General features: G+C 36.6%; 1 protein-coding gene across 4 annotated transcripts in view; it reads right to left on the reverse strand.

The window, feature by feature from the left end:
* The window catches only part of Git (ARF GTPase-activating protein GIT1), a 510,246-nt gene that overhangs the window by 86,791 nt on the left and 402,956 nt on the right, over positions 1-20,499 (reverse strand). For all 4 annotated transcript variants that reach the window (XR_011017843.1, XM_067141653.2, XM_067141654.2 and 1 more), the window contains one exon: positions 7,233-7,529. Coding sequence is in view for 3 of the 4 variants with exons in the window: in XM_067141653.2 (XP_066997754.2) it covers positions 7,233-7,529 (297 nt within the window). In the remaining variant the exon portion in view is untranslated. The remainder of the gene's footprint in view (positions 1-7,232; positions 7,530-20,499) is intronic.

Raw genomic sequence — 20,499 nt, forward strand, 5'->3', positions numbered from 1 at the left:
ATTGGTATTATAACCTCCTTTTCCCAACCCTGAGGCACTTCTTCCCCTCTTCATAAACATTTGAATATTCTTCAAGTCCACTGGAGTCCCGCTGGTCCTGCAGCCTTGATCATTTCTATGGCTACTCCATCTCTTCCCACACCTTCTCCAATCTTCATCTTTTTATCTTGATTAATTAATTTCATTTTTGTTCCGTATTGATATCTAACACATATCATAGAAAGAAAGAGAGATCCACCTGATCAATACTTATTTATTTAAAAGTTTTTTTAAAAAACAGGACCGGTTTCGACTTCTCACAAAGTCATATTCAGCTAATATACATTTACATTAGACTACACATATTCTCAATAGTAATACCTTGCCAAATTTTAAACAATTTTGTATTGAATGACATCAAGTAGTCATGTTTTTGTGTGATTGTCCTGTTTGTATATTTAAGTTTGTTAGAAGACTAATATTAAAAGGATAACTATTTTGAAACACATTAAAAGTTTACATTATAGGGTAAAACACATTGCTATGTACACTTGTACTATCACCTTTCAAGTTATACAGATAAAACAAATTCTTAATACAATTCATCAGGTGTAAAAAGATAATATGCTTGAATACAGCTGTATAAGCTCTTATAATGTTGTGTTAGGCTTTTTACCTAGTTAAGTGAAAAAAACATGAGTCGGAAGTTAGACTGACATACACATAATAAACATATTATGTTCATAATAATAGTACAAAACAGGTAACTTAAAAACGGTGTTGATTGACAAGTTGTAAACCATGTAGAATACATTAACTGCACACAAGGTGAAAGTACACTCCAAGATGCAAACGTCTATTGATGAATCAAATGAAAAGTATAAACATTCATGAAGGTATACGTTGAGCTCATGTGGAGCATTTGTTTTATTGCGTATGCATGCTAAGTTCATATGGGGCATTTAGCATCATCATATAATGTTTACATTGAGTCCAAGCACTGTGTAGCTTGCATTTTTCTAATATTGTCGAAGTGTTCTGGTTTGAAGATGAGCGTGTGCTGTTGAAGTTATTAATCTTGAAACCGTAAAAAGCAGGATACACTTATGTGTAAAGCAGTTGTTGTAGGTGGCCCTCTTCCAGTCTATGACTTCTGATAACTATCTGTAAGAGGTAAATTAAGTTAATTAGAAATTTTAAAGGTGTTCGAGAGTGTCTACTTGTGTGTGTGTAAGTAAAAGTTACTTACTGCTGTTGAATGGTTGGGAAGCGTACAGCTTAGCTGCTTGGCGTGTACTATAGCGTGTACTTCTGGTGCTGGTGTTCATCGACGCGAGGGGAGTGGAGGGGTAGGTAGGGAGAGTTGTTATGTGAGTAGGGGCGGAGTTAGGCGTGTACGTCACTTGCGCTGTGGTTTGTGGGTGACGTTGTTTGTTGACTGTTGTGAGATAGTAGTTTTTTACAATAGGGATAATTTTGTTAAATAAAATATTAGTTTTTTTAGTTATTTCATTAATGTTGAAATTGGGGTTGGTATATTGGTCTATTGTTATGTAAAGTTCTTCTGTAATATTGAGTACGGGTCCTTTGGGGTTTGTATTTAATATTTTCATGTAATTATCTATGTTGGTAAAATTATGTTTATAATCGACCATGTGTTGACCTATCGCCGAAAAATGATTATGCTTTATAGCATTGACGTGTTCGTTGTATCTGACAATAAAATTTCTACCGGTACGTCCTATGTAACTTGTTAGGCAATTATTGCAACTGATTCGGTAGACTCCAGAACGAAGGTATATGTTGTTATTGTTAATGGTCTTGGAATTATGTATGATGCTACTGCTATTGTGTGTAGTCCTGAAGGCTATTTCGAGGTTGTGTTTTCTGAAAATGTTAGTTAATGGGTATATGTGTGTGTTATTGAAGGTGAAGGTTGCGTAGTTTTTCTTAGGTTTGTCTATTTTTAATAATTTTGTTTTGGGTCGATTTTTGAAATTCTGAATAATTTAATTGACTATTTCTTTTTTGCTATTTCTTGGATCAGGTGTATTTCTTCGTTGAAGTCAGTTTTTGACAGTGGTATGTTAAAGGCTCTATGAATCATACTGTAATATGCTGCTTTTTTATGGGAATTGGGATGAATAGAATCTGTTCCTATTGTGTTCATTGTATGAGTGGGCTTACAATAAATTTTGAAGGTCAAATGATTTGCCTGTCTAGTGATAGTCAAATCGAGATAGTTTAATTTGCAGTTATTCTCAGATTCTTTTGTAAACTGTGTATGTGGGTCTATGGTGTTTATTCTGTCCAAAATGGTGTTGTCATTATCTAGTCTATTATCGATGATGGCAAAAACGTCATCAACAAATGTGCACCAAAAGAATATTCCGTCTATTGTACTGATTGAGGTGTATTCGAGGTGGTCTATATATATTTCGGCTAGTATGCTGGAGGCATCGGTAAGCCTGATTGTTGATAAATTGTATCATGGAACCTGAAAAAGTTGTTATTAACGGTGAATTCTAGTAATATTATGAACTCCTCAATTTCTAAATTACTTAGTTTACTATGAGTTTTCAGACTGGATAAGATTATGTCTATGTTTTTTTTAACGGGGATATTCGGATACATATTAGTTATGTCGTATGATGCTAAGGAATGATATTGTTCTAAACGTATCTCCTTAGTTTTATTACAGAAATCTACTGAATTACGTATAGTTTTATTGGCTTGGAAATGGTAATGTCTTTAAGAAATTTTTGGATAAATTGAGATAATTTATATGTAGGACTTGCTCTGTAATTTACTAAGGGTCTCATAGGTGTGTTATCTTTATGTATTTTTGGAAGAGCTTTTGCAGTCGGTAGATGGGGGTTCATTAATATGAGATTTGTTGCTTCCGCTTCTGTAAGTAAGAAGTGTGTGTTTTTTAGTGAAGTCTTGAGATTTCTTTGTATCGTATTTGTAGGATCTTTTCGTATGATCCGGAAGGTGTCATTTTTGAAACGTTCTTTCGTTTTTTGAACGTATTCATCTTTGTCAATGATTACTGTAGTATTGCCTTTAACAATGATTACTGTAGTATTGCCTTTATCTGCTTTTGTTATGATTAGATTGTTCTGTTTAATTTTGTTTTTAAGAGTGTTTATCTGTGTTGTATTCGTCTTGTTACTGTGTGAACTATTTTCTTGTACTTCGTTGATATACTGTGGTAGCCTAACACAACATTATAAGAGCTTATACAGCCGTATTCAAGCATATTATCTTTTTACACCTGATGAATTGTATTAAGAATTTGTTTTATCTGTATAACTTGAAAGGTGATAGTACTAGTGTACAAAGCAATGTGTTTTACCCTATAATGTAAACTTTTAATGTGTTTCAAAATAGTTATCCTTTTAATATTAGTTTTCTAACAAACTTAAATATACAAACAGGACAATCACACAAAAACATGACTACTTGATGTCATTCAATACAAAATTGTTTAAAATTTGGCAAGGTATTACTATTGAGAATATGTGTAGTCTAATGTAAATGTATCTTAGCTGAATATGACTTTGTGAGAAGTCAAAACCGGTCCTGTTTTTTAAAAAACTTTTAAATAAATAAGTATTGATCAGGTGGTTCTCTCTTTCTTTCTATGATTTGCTTCATCTTTTTATCTGCCAACTTTTTTCGGCTACTACTTTCTTGCAAACTCTTTTCGCTTTGATATGTGTGGCACTACTCTTTTCAGTCTTTTGTGTTTTCCATTCCTTCCAAGTTCTTCCTCTGTCACTGTAATGTCTGAATCCTTCTTTGTTACTTCTTCTATTCCTGCTACCTGGATACCTTCTCCACACGTCTAGTTTCTCACGTTTCCAGTTTACTGAAATATTCTTCCCATATGTTTAGTATCTCTTCTGGTTTTGTGGGTGTTACTCCTCCTTTATTCTTCACAAGTCCTGTGTTTATGATTTCATTCCTAAAATTTCTTATAATTCCAAAGAATATACCGTGTGATTCAGCAGCCCCTTCCAATATCGTCTGCTGCAGGCATACGTGCATACGGTTATAGGGGTGCAATTCCCATGGAGGCAGACTGTATGGTACTAATGTTCGGTGAGCACATTTTGCACACGATTTTGAACCCTAGCAAAATGTTATATCATCTGTTTGCAAAACATGACGTCTTGAAATCATGTAGCTATGTTAATGTATCGTGCCTCGTGACTGGGTGTAATGAAGAGGGGAATCAATGCATACTCGTACTACCAGCATGTTTCAAGCAGTGTAGCATAGTAGATGTGGTTAGGCGTTCGCCTAGCAATCGACGGAATATGCCAGCACCGGTTCGAATCCTGCAACGTTCAAATATTTTTGCATCGGTATGAGGTTTGAATACGTAAATACAGGCCCACATTTGCCACGTTCAAACAGTGGAATGACGCTGTTATTCATCTTGTGCCCTGTGCATACTCCGCTCGTTAGGGCCTGAATGTACTGTAATCTCTGCAGTCATTCGCCATATTTTCCACAGAGGAATACGTTGACATGCTCCTCATTTATGGGAAAGCACGACAAAATGCGTGCGAGGCACTACATCTCTACCAGGAATAGTATCCCGACAGGTGACACCCAGCTGCTATGACATTCTGCCGTGTTGAAAGATGCCTAAGGACAACAGGCATGATTTCCAACCTGCCACCAGTCCGCGATAGGCTTGTTAAATAGGGTGAAACAGAAGAGGCCATTCTGGAGGCAGTTCGTAATAATCCACACATCAGTACAATGGCGACTGCATGACCAGTGAACACCAGCCAGCTGTCCGTCTGGTGAATACTGCATGAACATAAATTTCACCCATCATATTGAGCTACACCATGAGATCCATGGGCGGGATTTCGAAGCTCGAATGGAATTCTGTTGGTGGCTATTAGGCCGGCTGGACAAAGATGCAGCATTCGTATTGCATATCTTATTCTTGGACGAATCGCGCTTCCACAATAATGGGAACGTCAATCGTCACAACATGCACTACTGGAGTCCGGACAATCCTCACTGGGTGTGACAGGCGGCCCATCAAGTACTATGGGGAGTGAATGTTTGGTGTGGAATCTTGGGGGATTGCCTGACTGGACCTTATTTCTTTAAGAGCCCATGCTACCTGCACTTTCTGAGTCAGAAACTCCCACTGCTGCTCGAGGATGTGCCCTTGCACAATCGTTTGACGATGTGGTTGCAACAGGATGGAGCTCCACCACATTCAACTGCGCTCGTCCGTAACCATCTGAACAAGGAACTGCCAGGGAAATGGATAGGACAAGGAGGCCCTGTTTCTTGGCCCGCCAGATCACCGGATTTAATGCCATTCGACTTCTTCTTGTGGGGACATATGAAGACCGTTGTTTACACTCACGCGCCAGAAAACCCCCACCAGCTCCGGCAACTCTTCACGGATGCCTGCCGAGCGATTACACCTGGAATGCTTCATTGCGCAAGATGATCTATTGGACACCAGGCCCGAATTTGCATAAACAAAAACGGTCATCACATAGAGCATTTACTGCGATAAAACATTGTCAGGGCAGTTGTGTTCCTATTATTTCCGGTCTGTATGTGTCCGGCCTGCTAACTAATTGGCCCTTCTTAGGGCTACAAACATATTCATTCACACAAAATTTGCATGAAAGCGGGTACTGAACTTACATTGCATGCGGTACGTATTAAAAAAATATTTTTAAAATTTGTAATCTTTGCCCCAGACTCGAACCTCTCACCTCACATGCAAGCCCACTCTGCCATGCCTTTACGAACTACACTATGGTTCCATATGGCACACTGGGCAGCTTATAGCAAGTATTAGGTTTACTGCGGTCACAATATCAATTTAGTATTTCGCCGGCGTGTCAGGTTCATATGATCTAGAAGGTGCACACGTCTTCCAGTGTTTAATGCAAGTATAACATTACGGCGTCCTATCATGGTGAGGCGGTAAATACCAAGATATCCGGTTGTGTTGTCTGAGCATACCGGCAGGGCAGATGTTTTCAGGACGGAATGGATATTGTGGGTTGCATACAACTACATTGGAAGGGGCAGCTAAATCATGCTGTATATATATGTTTTTACAATATGTTTTGCACTGCACCTGCACAGATAGATCCTATGGTGGCAATGGGATAGGAAAGGGCTAGAAGTGATGAAGGAAACAACCACGGCCTTAATTAAGGCACAGCCACAGCATTTGCCTGGTGTGAAAATGAAAAAAACACAGAAAACAATCTTCAAGGCTGCCAACAGTGGGGTACAAACCCACTATCTCCTGAATGCAAGGTGATAGCTGTATGACCCAAACTGCACAGCCACTTGTTCTCTTAATAATTTTTCCTCCACAGTTCAAATCTTCCTTTACTTCCTGGGGGAATGTTTCCCAACTTTTCTTCAGCTACTACTTTCTTGCAAACTCTTTTTGCTTCTGTGTGTCTGGCTCTATTCTCTTCTGTCTTTTGTGTTCTCCATTCCTTCCAAGTTTTCTTCTCTTCTTTTACTTCATCTTTCACTCTATCATTCCACCATGTTGTCTCTTTCTCTCTTACCTTTCCTGATGTTCTGCCACATGTTTTCTCTGAACACCTTATATATGCACTCTTAAAATTATTCCATTCCTGTTCAACATGACTAAAATCTGTCCTTGGTATCAGGTTTTGTAATTCTTCTTGAACTTCGTTTTCCTTCAATCTCCAGATCCTGATCTTTCTTTTTTTTCTTGTAGTTTTGTGCTCTTGCCTAATTTCAACTTTGCTATCATTGCTCTATGTCACTCCTAATTAGGCATAGCTCTAACATCCATAAAATCATTCCGATGTCCTTTTTCCACTCATATGTAATCCATCAGCATTTTCATTCTTCTAACTACCCATCCGTACCTGGTAACCTATTGGCTATTTTTCTTCCTGAATCATGTGTTTCTTATTATTAGTAGATTCCTCTTGCAGAACTCCATTAACCCAATGAACTCGGATGACAAGGCATGCCTGCTTGCGAACACATGGTCTACAACTCAGATGACGAGGTAGGTTGCTTCAGACAGTACCACGATTAGTTACTGTATGTAAATTTTCTTTTTCAAGAAGCATGTAGTGATGTTATATTATATGAGAGTCTTTTAATTACAATTCCAGAGGAACATTTGACATTTTTTAAATTTAGAAAAATCTAGATATAAATTTAGTTCATAGCTTTTGTATACTATGGTCTAATCATACCTGAGGAAATATTGCAGTGAGCTCAGCAACTGCAACACGTATCCTCTCTGCACAGGGAACAAATGCATCTCGTTTCTCTGGATCCTGCATGGATGTCCACAACTCTTGAATGCGTTTCGTAACTTGGTCAGTGCGCCGCACTACCTCTTCTGATAATGGCATTCCAGTGCTGCCACTACAGCTTCTTGTAAAGCCTTCTGAATTTGTACCAACACACTGGTACAGACTCTGAGTCATCACAGGACGTACAAGTGAACTTGGACTGTCGTATTCATTCATGATCCCATCTTTCTTATGCTGAAAATAGATCATAACTGTGATAACCAAAGTTTAAGACTAACAAATGGAATAAAAAAGACAGAAATAGATGATGATAATAATAATAATAATAATAATAATAATAATAATAATAATAAATAAGAACAACTAAAACAACAATAATATACCAGGGCATAAATTACAATGCTTAAAACAGTAAAGTACACTTTAGGACAAGCCTTCCACAGACATTTATTTTGCAAGTGGTTTAATGTCACACTAACACAATGAAGGATTTTGGTGATGCAATGATGGGAAAGAGGCACCAATCTGCAGTAGATTGTTAAATCGTGCAAAACACTCTAGGTGGTAGAATTGGCTACTTTAATAACCAGCAAAATCCTAGACATATAAAGGGGAGAGTTGGAGGCGAGTTTCTGGCCCATTAAAACTGGATGAACTCTACCAACGGGGGAAAACCTTGACATAAAGTACTGATGATGATGATGATGATGCTTGTTGTTTAACTCTTTGAGCACCAAGGGATGATTTTCATTCCTCCGTGAACTCGCCGAAAGTGCCAGGAATTATATTTCATCCCTCATGCAGACTCGTTTGGAAATCATCATAGTTCTTCTTTTTCCATTAGATGGTAGCACATATCAGTATATTCTTATCAAGGAAGGTGTGTAGTCTCTAAACTTACCACTAGGACCTTGATTTATCAGTTTTATTTTCCGTATTGACCGTTATCGTAAGTTATAGACGAGAAAGGTTCCACCTTATCAATACAAATATCTACAGTACCGGTTTCGACTCTTTACATGTAGTCATCCTCAACTGTACACCGTTACCACCTTCACATAAATCTAATTAGTTGATTTGCCTTGTCCATAATAATAGCCATAATGATAGGATATATCTTACTTCTAACTGAGCATACATCAGGGTAAATTTGACTATGTACAATCTAAAATGTGTAGGTGAATTTTTTTAGGCCTAATATCATGTAAATGGGCTGTTATTAAAAGTAAAATTATGTAAACACTTTTTAAAAAATATATGTGAAATATGTAAAATGTTGTCTTAAAATATACAGTTCAAGTAAAATCCGTTATAATAAATAGGAAACATTTTGTTGGAATAAGTTTTCGTCTTGCGTACGTTGATTTAAATCAATATGATGTGAAAATTGTATAAATGGACTATTCTTAAAAGTACAGTTACATAAACACTCTTAAAAATATATATAGTACATGTAGAGTGTCATCTTAAAATGTGCAAATTCATGTAAGATCCGTTACAGTAAATAGGAAACAATTTTTTAGAGTAAGTTTCCGGTCTTGTATTCGTTGATTTTCTTCAATATGATATGGAGAATGTCTATGCTTTTTTGTAAGTGGTGCTCTTCTTTCTGCTGTATATTATGCTTATTCATTAGTTTATGGTTGACTTATCAATCATTAATAACAAGTCTGATGTATTGTCTGAGGTAGATGTGTGCAGCTGCGATTGAATATGGCTGGAGTATTGAATGTATTTTCTATTCTGTGAGTGTCAAATGCAGGAAGGTGGGTCTTCTCTGGTCTATAAATGCCGATGTGTGTCTGTAAGAAATGAAAAATGAAATTAAGAATTTGTAGTCTGAGGAATGCCTGTTTGTTTGTGTGTGTGTTTAATATAGAGTTCTTCTCTGGTCTATAAATGCCGATGTGTGTCTGTAAGAAATGAAAAATGAAATTAAGAATTTGTAGTCTGAGGAATGCCTGTTTGTTTGTGTGTGTGTTTAATATAGAGTACTTACGATTGCTATTGTGGTTGTGATGCGCTAGCTTTGGCTGCCTGGCGTGTACTGTGTCGTGTTCTTCTGGTGTTAGTGTCCGCTGCTGTAAGGGGAATGGAGGGGTGAGGGATGAGGGGAGTTGTTGTGGTGGGGGTAGGGGTAGAGTTGGGCGTGTCGATCATCTGTGTGTTGGCGCGTGCTGGATGTTGTTTATTGATTATTTTAAGATAATAGTTTTTTAGTGCAGGGATAATTTTATTGAATATGGTATTGTTTTTTTCTGTGATTTCATTTGTGTTGTAATTAGGGTTGGTATATTGGTCTAGTGATATGTATAGTTCTTCTGTTATATTGAGTAAGGGACCTTTGGGGTTTATGTTAAGTATTTTCATGTCGTTTTCAATGTTGGTGAAATTATGTTTATATTCGTCGATATGTTGACATATTGCAGAAAAATGATTGTGTTTCACAGTATTAACGGGTTCATTGTACCTGATTGCAATATTCCTACCAGTACGTCGTATGTAACTTATTTCACAGTTATTACATTTGATACGGTATACTCCTGAGTGGTGATGTTTATTAGTGTTATTGATTGTCTTGGTATTATGTAATATATTAGTACTGTTGTGTGATGTTTTGAACGCTATTTTTAGGTTGTGTTTTTTGAATATATTAGTTAGTGGGTATATGTGTGTATTGTTGAAAGTGAATAGTGCGTAGTCCTTCTTGGGTTTATCTGTTTTTGTTAATCTGGTTTTTGGTTGGGATTTGATTTTCTGAATGATGGTGTTGACCATATCTTTCTTGTAACCATTATTCTTAGCTATCTCATGAATTAGTCGTATTTCTTCATTAAGGTCAGTTCTTGATAATGGTATGTTGAAGGCCCTATAAATCATACTGTAATATGCTGCTTTTTTATGAGTATTGGGGTGGATGGAATCTGTTTTGATTGTGTTCGATGTACGTGTGGGTTTTCGGTAAATTTTGAAAGATAAATGACTTTCATGCCTGGTTATAGTCAAGTCGAGGTAATTTAATTTCTGATTGTTTTCGGTTTCTTTTGTAATTTTTATGTTCGGGTCTAGTGTGTTTAATTTTTCTAATAAGATGTTGTCGTTGGTGTGTCTGTTATCAATAATGGTACAAATGTCGTCGACAAATCTGCACCAGAAGAATATGCCGTCTGTTTTCTTGATGGAGGTATGTTCTAGATAGTCTATGTATATCTCAGCTAAAATACCAGAAGCAGGTGACCCCATTGGAACGCCTTGCTGTTGGTAAATTGTGTCATGGAATTTGAAGTAGTTATTATTGGTTGCAAATTTGAGTATTTTGATGAATTCTTCAATTTCTAGGTTACTTAATTTGCTATGATTTTTGAGATTAGATTGAATTATTTCTATGGTTTTTTTTTTGGTGGGAATGCTAGGGTACATATTGGTTATGTCAAACGAAGCGATGGTGTGGTATTGTTCTAGTTGTAATTATTTTGTTTTTTTGCAAATTCATGAGATAGCTAAGAATAATGGTTACAAGAAAGATATGGTCAACACCATCATTCAGAAAATCAAATCCCAACCAAAAAACCAGATTAACAAAAACAGATAAACCCAAGAAGGACTACGCACTATTCACTTTCAACAATACACACATATACCCACTAACTAATATATTCAAAAAACACAACCTAAAAATAGCGTTCAAAACATCACACAACAGTACTAATATATTACATAATACCAAGACAATCAATAACACTAATAAACATCACCACTCAGGAGTATACCGTATCAAATGTAATAACTGTGAAATAAGTTACATAGGACATACTGGTAGGAATATTGCAATCAGGTACAATGAACACGTTAATACTGTGAAACACAATCATTTTTTTGCAATAGGTCAACATATCGACGAATATAAACATAATTTCACCAACATTGAAAACGACATGAAAATACTTAACATAAACCCCAAAGGTCCCTTACTCAACATAACAGAAGAACTATACATATCACTAGACCAATATACCAACCCTAATTACAACACAATTGAAATCACAGAAAAAACCAATGCCATATTCAATAAAATTATCCCCGCACTAAAAAACTATTATCTTAAAATAATCAATAAACAACATCCAGCACGCGCCAACACACAGATGATCAACACACCCAACTCTACCCCTACTCCCACCACAACAACTCCCCTCATCCCTCACCCCCCACTCCCCTTATAGCAGTGGACACTAACACCAGAAGAACATGACACAATGCACGCCAGGCAGCCAAAGCTAGCGCATCACAACCACAATAGCAATCCTAAGTACTCTATATTAAACACACACACACAAACAAACAGGCATTCCTCAGACTACAAATTCTTAATTTCATATTTTTGTTTCTTACAGACACACATCGGCATTTATAGACCAGAGAAGACCCACCTTCCTGCATTTGACACTCACAGAATAGAAAATACATTCAATACTCCAGCCATATTCAACCGCAGCTGCACACATCTACCTCAGACAATACATCAGACTTGTTATTAATGATTGATAAGTCAACCATAAACTAATGAATAAGCATAATATACAGCAGAAAGAAGAGCACCACTTACAAAAAAGCATAGACATTCTCCATATCATATTGAAGAAAATCAACGAATACAAGACCGGAAACTTACTCTAAAAAATTGTTTCCTATTTACTGTAACGGATCTTACATGAATTTGCACATTTTAAGATGACACTCTACAAGTACTATATATATTTTTAAGAGTGTTTATGTAACTGTACTTTTAAGAATAGTCCATTTATACGATTTTCACATCATATTGAAGAAAATCAACGTACGCAAGACGAAAACTTATTCCAACAAAATGTTTCCTATTTATTTATTATAACGGATTTTACTTGAACTGTATATTTTAAGACAACATTTTACATATTTCACATAATTTTTAAAAAAGTGTTTACGTAATTTTACTTTTAATAACAGCCCATTTACATGATTTTAGGCCTAAAACATTTCACCTACACATTTTAGACTGTACATAGTTGAATTTACCCTGATGTATGCTCAATTAGAAGTAAGATATATCCTATCATTATGGCTATTATTATGGACAAGGCAAATCAACTAATTTGATTTATGTGAAGGTAACGGTGTAGAGCTGAGGATGACTACATGTAAAGAGTCGAAACCGGTACGGTAGATATTTGTGTAAATAAATTTGTATCGATAAGGTGGAACCTTTCTCGTCTATAACTTACCACTAGGAGCCGCATAAAATTATTTGTTTTCGTGCGATGAAAATGAAAAAATGTGAAGGCCATGTCCGCACATCTCGAGCACGTCAACAGTGATGGCGGAATTACGGCACGTCGTATTTACAAACAATGATGGTCTAGCTGATTACATACAAAGTTTAGAGAATGACTATGATTATGTAGAGTCAGAAAGTGAACTGGACTTCATAATAGTGTTGAAAAAACACCGCTTGTGAGGTTATAGTCTGCGAGAGAAGTTCTGAAAACGATTTTGTAAGTCGAACACTGCCCATTGCCGAGGTTAGTGATAATTTGGAAAGTAACGAAGATTTCATCGGTAATATTGGTATTAACAATATCACACATTGTCATTATTTAGTGAAGTTACCCGTGACAATGATTTGCCATACCAACCACCTCACCCTTTCCTCGAGTTACCCGGATCGAAACATGTCCCCCCTCATGATGCTAAACCTGTACCACATATTTTGATTTTAAAGACATAGTATCACTCCAAATAACATGATTTCATTCAAAACGACAGTCAAGAGTCTGTTTTACAAAAAATACCATCAGTTAGTGTGTCATACCGATTTTTAGAACTACATATTTGCCTTAAAATGTGGATTTTCATTAATTGTATTTAAAATTTTTAAATTCATGATTTATTTTAACTATAAATGATTTTAGGTAAAAAGTGCCACTACTTCATAGGAACATTCCTTTTATATAATAAAAAAAATTTTCACTGAGAATGGGTATAAATTGAGAGAGTGATGAATGTTTTTCTAGAGAGTTGCAAATCGGACAAAACATGGGTGGCACTCTTAGCTAGTACCTAACAAATACGCCCGGCACTGAGAGGGTTAAAGGGGCCTAAAATCTAGGTCATCAGCCCCTGACATAAAGTAAAATAGGCATGGAAGCTGTGAAGAGGCAACCCCTCGACTGTGCTAGCCCACATAGGCATAATCACCCTTGTTAGGTAAAATCTTTAAATTCAAAGAATAAAGAGAAGAATAAAGATTTTACTGCAGCCGATGGTCATTAAATATGTTTATATGACTAATTACATCAAACAGAATTTGGTTAGTCCCATCTGTCTTTTAGTACACATCACAACATGATATAAGTCGCAAATCTTCTCGCACAGTACACATATACATTCCTTTCTCGGGGTGTGAAAGGTTTTGTTAGCACACACACGATGATGAAAACTGTGTGTTGCTAATCTAGTCACTATGTGCCTGAGTTCATAGTTTGCCTTCATCCAATCCGTACCGGTCATTGACGACATAACGGATACCCTCAGACATCCAAAAGGGAAAGTTTACGCGATCTTCGTAGACTACAACAAAGCGTTCGACCTACTGGACACAGAAAAGCTACTGAAGAAACTGGGAAACATAATAGGATATATGAATCCTTTAACGAACATCATTAGGACCATTCTTGCTTATAATTACATCTCTGTAAATGATAACGTCTCTATCTCAAATCCCATAACACAGATATTCGGAGTACTACAGGGTGATCCAATGAGCCCCATACTCTTCAATATTGTGGTCTCAGACCTAATACCCACTATAAAGGTCGAAGGCGATGAGGTACATATATATAGTACGCGCACTTTTTCTTGAGCCCTAGTTCCCATTCGTTACTATGGAGATCCGGGCTCAAGATAAAGTGCACGTATAGTACTGTACCCGGATGAGATAGGCCCTAGTTATCATGATTTCTTGATTATAAAATAAATGCAGATATATGGGAATGATAAATTATGTACAGTGTCAGTTTGGTGTGGAAAGAAGAATTTCGACATAGCCAGACGTGGTCATGACAATCCGTCGCCACAGTTAAGCCTGTCATTATGGAGAGAATATTCTTGGTCAAAAGTTAAGAGGATTAAATCTAGAGCTCACAACAACAGAAGTAATGACTATAAGGAAGTGAAAGAGCATTTATTTCTGAACAAGGGCGAGGCCAGGTGCATCACCGATACGAAGAATTACGAACTAGTATTTCCAACGCCTCGAGGCATTTTGTGTTGTCAAGTTGCAACGAAGAGATTTTAAACTAACCGATGCGGTGTTGACCAATGGAAAAATTTATCAGAGGCTCGCAGATAAACCAACATAAGAGAAACTCAGAGTGAACTCCAGTTAGCTTCTCCGATAACAATAATTAAATTATTCCAACCACAGAATTGAATAGAGGGGATTTTTGTGATATCATTCCCACGTTGATTAATTGTAATTGTAATAAATTAAAGTAATGAATTCTTGGAAATGACCCACGCTATCTCACCATTGGTCAAGATGAGCACGCCATCAGGGACGCCGACTTAGCGCGCGAAAGGTGGAGGACAGGAATTAAGTGATATTTCCATAATCACCAAACGATATGAGTTCAGAATACGACACATGAATGTGTATCGCCAGTTTATTAAGTGGGATAAATTAAGAGATCCAAATCCACCTGCATATGCCGATTTAGGATAACCAACCCCTCTCCCTATGAGATGACCACGGATGACCCTGGCGGGAAACCATATCATCCATAAATAACCAGCAGTGGGACCTCACATCACCAGTTGTTACTAGTCACCAGTTGTGACCAGTCGAGCTTCACATCAACCAGTCGTTTGAAATAATTTGATACGCTGACACGGTGACTCCGTAACTCAGTACCAGAAAACGCATTATAGATTCTGTTAGAGTTGAAAGTACATTAGTAGTCATGAAGGTGAAGACGAACAGTGATAATTATTCAGTATATCGAGTGTAAATTATCAGTATCACTGTATGTGAAATTAATATATTTCTCAACATTTCATGTGTTGGAATTTAAAGGATCGACAGGAACGCCGATAATACTTTTTGAAGGCAGTGTTCAGAGCCTGAAATAAATATTTCATGATAGACGGTGTAACAATTACTGTAGCAGGGAACTGTAGGAGCGAGGCGATCATAAGACGGCATCGTATACTTCAGGAAGTGCGGGATAAAGAACGCGATACGCGCCAGTTCGAATGAAACGACACTTCATCGTAATGTGCCACGACGTGTGATTCGGGCTCAAGGAAGTATAATTGTGCAAATGTAATGGGTCTAGAGGCACCTATAAGTGTTTGTTTTTATTCTTGTATAAATTAGTGTAAATTCTCTAGTAAGGTATTAATCATGGGTAGTTGCCCAGAAGTGTTTTATTGTGTTAAATTTATAAAGTGCAATATGAAGTACGAGTAAAATTACCATGGGGCCATAAGGCTTCTCATCCGTTACGAGACAATGGAATTCTACATAGGAATGAGTACACAAATTTAATATTTGGGGATGTTATCGCGACTAAACGGGGTTCAATGTAGATTAATTATGGTTACTTAACATGGTCCGCCTCCCGAATCCATGATTTTATTTTTTTGTTAGACGGATGAACTAATGTATATTAACGTAATTATGGGTTAGATTAATTAATTTGAGTATTTGTTTGTTGTATATAATGTAAATATGGGATATATTTCTTTCAATTAATGCATGCAGTTTGTGTATACTTTGATTTAAGTGTTAGATTTCCTTTTGTGCTAACCCATTTATTTGATTTTCAATCACTGCGGTGATTATTTGTATGTTAGTATGAATATTTGTTACCAGACATCCAGATTATGAATGTGCCAGAGAGTAAAATTTTTGTGTTGCGTACGGAAGGTAATAATAATAATAATAATAATAATAATAATAATAATAATAATAATAATAATAATAATAATATTTTGTGCGTTTGCAAGTTAAAATATAATAATAATGACAGTGCTTCGTGAGTTGGCTAGTGCTAATCAATGTGGAGACGACATGTAGCGTTAAAGAATTTAATTCGGGTAGTCAGTTTGATTTTACGTAAATTGTTGATTGCACATTTTTGGACTTTATCTAAACCATTAAAATTTGTTTAAAAGCGATAGAGGCACGTGAATTAGAATGGTCACGATATGTTAAAAGCCCAGAGTAGTTTGAGCCCATATTTAGAGCTGGAAGTCATGATGGACGAAAATCCGGCATGAATTAAAATTGAACCGTACTGTTTGTAATGATTAAATAGATGAATCTCAAGGCCTAAGATGATATAAAATGCATATTCTGGTGTTATGAGTGGCAGAATCCACACACCGAGGAGTCATTTATGAATTAAATGTTTGAAGAGTTCCAATAAGAAAAGTTGGATTTCAAATGAGTAGGAAGGAATAGTTAGCAATCGCCGGCATTGGAGGTATTTGCCCAGCCGCGACGTGCCATAGGTTGTGAGATGTGTCTTGGGAGGACATGTGTCCCCATAAAATTAACGGCAGTACGAAACTGAAGGTTGCGGTACCGAATACCGTGTTGTCCCAACCGATATAAAGCAGATCTTGGTGGTTCATAACGGGATTTAACATATGTGACTGAATTCTAAAGAGTGGAGATTAAAATATCAAATTTCCCATTTTAATAATAAGAATAAGAATAATCCAAATGAATCTTGTCTTAAATCAATTGCTTAGTGCCAAAGTAGACTGAAATTGTAAAAGCTTATGCATTTATAACCATAAATATCGCTAACGTTAGTGTAACACGTACAATTAAGTTACCATAACAATAATAATAATAATAATAATAATAATAATATGAAGAGGAATAATAGGAAGAATTTATTTGATTAATTTGAGAATAATTATGGTGAGATCAATGTAAAATATTAAACCCATGATGAATAAGTGATGCGATAATGATAATCTCCACTGATGGAAATAATAATAATAATAATAATAATAATAATAATAATAATAATAATAATAATAATAATAATAATAATAATAATAATAATATTTTATTAGGAAACTGATCATTAAATTGTGCAGATAAATTACGAGGAAGAACGACTCGTTGTTTGAGACGTCGGCAAGGGTTAGCATATAATCATCCTGGATGACAAATGATAATAATCAAATATAGGATTATAATTGAAATGAATGATAATAATAAATTAATTGATGGTAATCAAAGAATATGATAATGATCAGATAAAGAATGATAATGATATTATTTAATAATCATAGGAGGATATGATAGGGACAGTCGTCATGTGTCGAACTGCTCAGAACCAGATGATGGGTTTTCACGTGGGAGATTATCAGTGGTAGATGCGAAATAATCCACGGGCGGCACATGTCTTCGTTGTCAGAGCGTAGTAATGAACCTTTCCGTACGTCTTGTCATATTGACAAGTGTAAATATTGAAATAGGCTTTGAGTTAATGAGCTCTACCTGGCATGTTTGTGAATCTGGAAATAATAGGCTAGAGTTTGTCCGTACTATAAATTCCCGTTTTCGATACGATAACAATTCCACGGTGGGTGTCCGGCTCACCAGAATGTACATACCAGAAGTGTCTCATGTCCAAATGGAACGAGGAGATGACAGTAAAAAGTTACTGTTATGCCTTCGTCTCCGAAAGATCTCCAGCGGGGAAACGTCCACTCATACGGATGTGAATTCGACCCCCAGTAACCAATTGGGGCGAATTCACCAAATGTTTTTTTTTTTTTTTTTGCTAGTTGTTTTACGTCGCACCGACACAGATAGGTCTTATGGCGACGAACCGAATGTTTTACACTACCAGAGTAGTGAGGTAAATCCAAGTAGTATGTCATTTATTTTTCAGGATGGAAGTGTCCCAATGTAAAAATTGTCATCATGTGTAGTTTGCAAAATAAGTGAATAAATTGCTCCTTATTGCAATTTCAATAGGAATACAGTTTCCATATCTTTTTATTGTAGTTAGTCCAGTATGCCCATGGAATTTAAGTTGTCACTTCCCAGTCCTATTGTGGAGTCTAAAATTTGTATCCATGAATGAGCAGTCCCTGTTACCTTAATTTGCATGCCCCGTTCATCCCTGTGTTTATTTGGTGCACCGATTTATAATTATAATTTCTTTATAAAATTTTTAAAAATCTTTTTCGAACTGATCACCCCTGAGATTAAGGCTAGTCTGGGACTCAGGAGGTGAGCGGGTGCAATACATGTATGCAGATGACATGGTACTCGTATGAAAAAAAAAACACGAAAAACTACAGACTGCTTTCAACAAGCAGAACATTTGGGCAGAGGACAATAAATTCAGAATTAATCGACAAAAGATAGTACAGATGATCTTCCGTAAGGGAGGCAGAACAGCATTAAAAGAGAAAATTCACTATGAAACTGGAAGAGAAACTATGCCAATAGTAAACAACTTTAAATATTTGGGCATTACATTACAGACGTCAGGAACTACTAATACCAGACACATCAAGGATAGAGTGGCTGCAGCCGTAATAGCAATGAATGACATCTTGATCTTATGCAAACTTTCGGTTAAAGTCGCTATGAAATTGTTCCATGCAAAAATATCTCCGATAATGACGTATGGACTAGAATTGATATGGGAACATCTCACTAAAGGAAATATTCGAGACATTGAAAATGTATAAGCAATCTACATGAAAAAGGTATTATGTTTGTCCAAATTCACTCCTTCAAGACTATGTTACGAGCTGACAAGAGAACTCTTCTATACAGAAGGACTACGTCACAAACTAATATTGCCGTATACAGATGCATTCAACCAGTTACAAACAGAGCTGCAAACCAAGAAGGGAGATATATGGGAAACATTTTACACCACAGAATAAAGAGAAGAGCTGGACGGATAAACATAATATGAACTTGTGAGACAAGGACTACGAGATGGGCTACATGTAACGAGATAACCTCTATGACAGGAAAGGAAAAATGAATGGATCCAGTACATCAGACAAGAACGGAAAGCCTCTGCTGCAATCAGGAAGCTAGCCACTGGTAGGAATGCATATAGAAAATGCCTGGTAGAGCCAATGCCAAGAGGCAGAAAGTGATTCCTGCCCAGGCATTGTAACTGTGTATAGTTAATTGCTTTGGCTTGGGGACAGGGTGTGTGTGTTCAACTTAACACACACCACTTCATCTACATGTAAGCTGCCTCTGTGGATCAGTGGTAGAGTGTCGGCCTCCGGATCCCAAGATAGCTGGTTCAAACCCGGCAGAGGTAGTCGGATTTTTGAAGGGCGGAAAAAAAACCATTCGACACTCCATGTCATACGATGTCGGCATGTGAAAGATCTCTGGTGGCACATTTGGTGTTTACTTGACAAAATTCATTAAATCTCAGCCATAGATGCCCAAGAGAGTTTCGGTTTGCTTGGTCTGCTATCTAGTGGGCCTAGAGTAAAATGGAACGTCGAAATTGACGAGCAGACAGCCAGATGGCGTCAAATTGAAATGTCTGCACACGGTAGCTGAGGCCATATGAGGCATCTAGTATCAAAACCGGCCAAGTCACTCAAGGCATATTTTTCAATATGGACGAAAAACCTGTAGAGACAAAGCAATGATGGTCAGAAAAGATATTTTTTCACAGTTATATCCTTAATGGTTTAATATTTAAGTTCCATTGTTTTGAGAAATCTAACTCATAATTAACCCATCTTTTTTGTTAATTTAAATTTTGACTTGGCCGTTTTTGTTGCAATTTTGTGCAATTTCACAAGGTATGAAAGTAAATTTTTCAGTTCAGCACTTGGAACAATATCCATGTTACAGCACACAATAATGACAAAATACGAGCACACCGGAAATAGGATTGCTTTGGCGCCAATAACGGTAAGAAGCCCGCGAATACGTAAATCAGTGTTGCAAACGAACAAAAAACAAAATATTATGACTTCAAAGAATATACATTATGAGGAACGATTTTGCCTACTGATATTATCACATTGTTGCTTAATGTAACAACACAAGGTTCCAGACAATAATGCTGCATCATAAAGATTGTCGCTCGTTCCTTGACTTGGCCGGTTTTGAATTCACTGGCTGCATGACTTGGCCGATTCT

The sequence above is a fragment of the Anabrus simplex genome, chromosome 2 (assembly GCF_040414725.1).
Source record: "Anabrus simplex isolate iqAnaSimp1 chromosome 2, ASM4041472v1, whole genome shotgun sequence".
Classification (NCBI taxonomy): domain Eukaryota; kingdom Metazoa; phylum Arthropoda; class Insecta; order Orthoptera; family Tettigoniidae; genus Anabrus; species Anabrus simplex.